This window comes from Stegostoma tigrinum, chromosome 24 (assembly GCF_030684315.1).
Source record: "Stegostoma tigrinum isolate sSteTig4 chromosome 24, sSteTig4.hap1, whole genome shotgun sequence".
In the NCBI taxonomy this organism is placed as follows: Eukaryota; Metazoa; Chordata; class Chondrichthyes; order Orectolobiformes; family Stegostomatidae; genus Stegostoma; species Stegostoma tigrinum.
This window is the reverse complement of record NC_081377.1, coordinates 43,434,538-43,439,101: the sequence shown is the minus strand read 5'-3', so window position 1 is coordinate 43,439,101 and position 4,564 is coordinate 43,434,538. Positions and strand designations below refer to the sequence as shown.

The 4,564-nt window shown below is 47.1% G+C and overlaps 1 protein-coding gene across 2 annotated transcripts; it reads right to left on the bottom strand.

Moving 5' to 3' along the window:
- Window positions 1–1,001: 1,001 nt before the first annotated feature.
- LOC125465067 (G-protein coupled receptor 3-like) lies at window positions 1,002–4,162 on the bottom strand. Of its 2 annotated transcripts, XM_048558151.2 has the most exons (3): window positions 4,073–4,162; window positions 3,642–3,778; window positions 1,002–2,945 (listed from the first exon to the last, which is right to left on the bottom strand). In XM_048558151.2, the coding sequence occupies exon 3, from the start codon at window positions 2,928–2,930 to the stop codon at window positions 1,968–1,970; it is 963 nt and encodes a 320-aa protein (XP_048414108.1). In that variant the 5' UTR covers window positions 2,931–2,945; window positions 3,642–3,778; window positions 4,073–4,162; the 3' UTR covers window positions 1,002–1,967. The 2 variants fall into 2 exon arrangements, with proteins under 2 accessions (XP_048414108.1, XP_048414107.1); XM_048558150.2 differs by lacking the exon at window positions 4,073–4,162 and having other exon boundaries at window positions 3,642–3,860.
- Between the last annotated feature and the right edge of the window lie 402 nt (window positions 4,163–4,564).

Below are 4,564 nucleotides of genomic sequence, written 5' to 3'. Positions count from 1 at the left end.
TATTAATGTCTTGCCCAGTGGCTCAATGGTTAGCACTGCTGCCTCACAGCACCAAGGATCCAGGTTTAATCCCAACCTTTAGTGATCATCTGTGTGGACTTTGCATGTTTTCAGTTCTGAGGTTAGATTGGGAGGATGTGACTGTTCACTTTGGAGAGAAACCATGGAGGGAACCTGATAAAGGTTTTCGAGATGAGGACAGTTCTGACCAGAGGGGATAGGAAGATAAAAAAATGTGAGGCTGGATGAACACAGCAGGCCAAGCAGCATCTCAGGGGATGGGAAGAAACTGTTTTCCATTCTTCAAGGACCAAAAGCCAGAGGGCACTGTTTTAAGGTGAATGGCAAAAGAGGCAGGAGTGATATGATAAGAAAAATCCCTCACCCAGCAAGTAGATAGGGCCTGGAAATGTGGTAGAGGCAGATTCAATTGATGCATTCAAGAAGAACATATTGGAGGATTATTTAAATAGAGACAGTGTTGATGGTTTAAGAAAAGGTAGGAGATTGGCACTTTGATGTAACGGTCATTCAGAAAGCTGGTGCAGTCACAATGGGCCGAATAGCCTGTATCCATTCTCTGTGATTTATCCCATTCATTTATTTTATATGAATAGAAAAAGTTTAGAGGGGTATGGGCCAAATGCTGGCAAATGGGGCTGGATTATTTCAGGATATGATTGGCATGGAAAAGTTGGACCAAAGAGTCTGTTTCTGCGCTGTGCATCTTTATGACTGTATTGGATATTTTTGACGAACTTTGTTTAAGGTGATGGTTTCAGTCTAAAGTTTACAGCTCAATGCTGCCCTAAGGTGAGTGACCAATTTATTCCGATATTTGCATGTGAAAATATATTAACACAGAATGTAAAGCAGAGAGCCTCATTTTCTATCACAAATTATGACTTTTTTATTGATGATTGTAAACAATACATCCAAAAATCTCAAACAAGAACCAAAAATACACAAACAACTATCTTTTTAAAACAAATTCTGTGCAATGTTACAGTAAGGATTGAAATTCAAAGTGCAGTGTACATTTAGACAGTTTTTTTTTCTCTGTTTTAACAATTGTGCAAATTCAAGTACAGTACACAAAGTCCTTTTATTGAATTTCAGGATGGGGGACCACTCCGTTCCCTCTGCACTGTCTCTGCAATTATTATTTGTAACATTGTAAGGAACAAATTACTGCCGATGCTGGAATCTGTACTGAAAGCAACAAATGCTGGAGATCGCTGCAGGTCAGGCAGCCTGTGTTTGTTTTCAGTTTTTTTTTGTTAACGTCTTGCCCGGTAGCTCAATGGTTAGCACTGCTGCCTCACAGCGCCAGGGATCCAGGTTCAATCCCAGCCTTTAGTGATCATCTGTGTGGACTTTGCATGTTGTCCCGTGTACGCATGGGTTTCCTTCCAGATTCTCTGGTCTCCTCTCACAGTCCAAAAAACTGTGCAGGGTAGGGCGGGGTGGATTGGCCATGCTAAAATCGTGTCCGGGGATGTGCAGGCTAGGTGGGGTTAGCTACGGGAAATACAGGGTTTCAAGGATAGGCTAGAGGGGTGGGTCTGGGGGAGGGGGGGGGGGAGTGGGAATGCTGTTTGGAGAGTCAGTGTGGACTCGATGAGCCAAATGGCCTGTTTCCACTCTGCAGGGCTTAGTGCAATGGTATTGACTGAAGGCGCTTTTCCAAGTCATCAGGGTCAGAAATCACACCACACCAGGTTACAGCCCAACAGATTTAGCTCAAAACCCAAGCTTTCGAAGCCTCACTCCTTTGTCAGGAAAAATACTTTGGTGCAGCGCTCGGAGAGCTTGTGTTTTCAAATAAACCCGGTGTCATATGATTTTTGACCTTGTCCACCTCCGTCCAACGCCGGCACCTCCACATCACTGGGTACCAGGAAGTCAGAAACAAGACAGGCACGGTAAGATCCAACAGATTGTGCAGCCAGACGTTACCCCAGAGGCTAAACATCACTGGGTGACCTGGAGCGAAAGGGCAACTTGTTGGACGTGCAACAGACAGCCCAGAGTACCTTTTGGATGTCCTGGTTCCTGTAAGCATAGATGACCGGGTTGATGAGGGAGTTACAGATGGCCGGAAGGATGGTCATGTAAGTGTACACTGCAGGGTAGGTGGAGTCTGCTATCAGGCAGTAGATGGCGAACGGTAACCAGCAGACAGCAAAGGCGCCGAGGATGAGGGCCAGGGTGGAGATGCCTTTGCGGGTGGTCACGTAGTGGGAGCTGGACAGTAAGTGTCTCTGCACGGCGATCTGGTGAGCGTGGCGGCACACGATCTTACAGACCTGCATGTAAAGCTGCAGCATCATCCCGAACACCATGAAGAAGGAGACGGAAAGGATGATCAGGTTGTTCTTGGTCAGGGGCCTGACGATGCTGCAGGAGGAGGGCTCCGACAGGCAGTTCCAGCCCAGGACGGGCAGGAGCCCCAGGCTCAGGGATAGGCTCCATGTCAGCAACAACATGATGTAGGTGCGGGTTACTGTCCTCTCTGAGTAATAGGTCAGGGCGTTGTACAGAGACAGGTAGCGGTCTATGGTGATAGCCAGCAGGCTGCTCACCGAAGCGGTGAACGATCCGACTAAGATCCCGACGGTGACCAGACTGATCAGATCAGAGCGCAGGCAATAAACGAACACAAAGTGAATGATCAGCCCGAGACCGGTCAGCAGGTCAGCAGCAGCGAGACTCCCCACCAGCAAAAACATCGGGGTCCTCAGGGCAGGCGTGTAAAAGATGACAGCCACCACGATGGCATTCTCACAGGCGATGACTGTCCCAGAAACACACAGCACAATGTCCCAGGGATTGAGCGGAGTTTGCTGCAGCGCCAAGGCTAAATCTAAACTGGTCTCCAACCAAGCCGCCTGCTCCTCACTGGAATTCTTCGAGATATTCTCATTCATCGTGTTGGCTGTTCCCTGCGAACGTGGGAGAGCGGGTTTGGACAGTTAAAACAATGCACTCTAACCTCATACATGGTGAAAACACAGAGAGCTGTGCTCGCTGCAGATCTAAAACAAAAACTCCAAGTCTGGAGACACGGAGAAACACCGCTTCCAGTCTAGTTCTGAAGTCTGTTGAAATGTTAACCCGGTTCGAATTTGATTCATTCATTGTCACGTGTATTCAATATAAAATACAGTGAAAGAGTTTTCTCTCTCCGCTGTCAGACCTGCTGAGATTCTCCAGCGATTTCTGTTTTTACTCCTAATTAACTGCGATGCTCTGTAAACACAACACGATTCTCCGTAACAAAGAGAAACAGATATTGCTGGAGAAAACCCGCTGAGTTTCTCCGGCAGTTTGCGTGTGCTCCAGATCTGTAGTTCTGTTGTATTTCGCGTTTTTCCATCACCTTTCACCACGCACAGCTCACCATCATTTACTGTATATCACTGAGCAGATACGATAGCACAGCATTTACTCCCCCCCCCAAAAAAATTAAGAAATAGTTAACTAGAGCAAGCAAAATATTCACATTCCCCCCCCCCCCCCGCCCCCACCATTTATCTGCAATCCTCCAGAACAAACACTGCCGCGGGTTATACCTTGAAAGTAAGCAATGCACCGCGCTGCTTCTGCGTGTCTCTATTGCAAACTAAGCTTGGTGTTACCTGTTTGTGCAGATGTTCCACATTCAAATTCTTCTCCAGGGTTTGCTGGCGGTGCACAGAGTCAGGGCCTGACGCTGTGACTTGGAGGAGCAGCTCTGACTGTTTGCAGGCTTGTGTCTGTCTCTGTTCTGCTGCATCTGTGAAATTAGCAGAGTGCAGAGCTGCTGGAGTTGAAGTGGTTTTTTTTAAAGTGAAGCAGAGACTGAGTCACTGGCCTGAGCTGATTGATGCACAGGCACCTCACTGACGTCAGGCCGAGCGCAGTCATGAGCCGGTCCCGGGGACGCGCACTGAATGTAAATCAGCTTCATTCATAAAAGTTGTGCAACCAGCTCCCGCCTCACACACACACACACAACAAAGGCTTTACAATTGCTGTACTGCAGTGAAATCAATACCCGCTCTGGTATAAACAACAGACATGCACTCACCTGGATCAGGATTCACAAATTTTTAAGGGAGTAGGGACAATCCTATCCTCACCGTTAAACACTGAAAACACATCGGGCATGTTATTCCGTCTGAAAACGCAGGGCCAGCTCACGTTCTTGGCCAGAAACGCCGTTCTCATTGAAGGAGGACAATAAGCCTCAAGGACACGACCTCTACTTGAAATCTACACGAAATTGCAGGGTTTAGTAAATACTGAAACAATTTACATCCGTGTTGTGGGTAGGGTATTCGAATAATTGGACCGGGAATTGATGTCATTGTATTTTTGTGACTGATTTATAATGGACTTAGAAGGCAATTTTTAAAAAAAAATCATTTATTCGTGGGCAGCGGGAGTCGCTGGCTCGGCCCGCATTTATTGACCGTCCCTAATTGCCCTGGAGAAGGTGGTGATGAGCTGCGTTTTTGCTTTCAGTAATTTGGGTGATAGGGCCGACAGAACTGAAATCAAGAGCTAAAGTTTCTGGTCC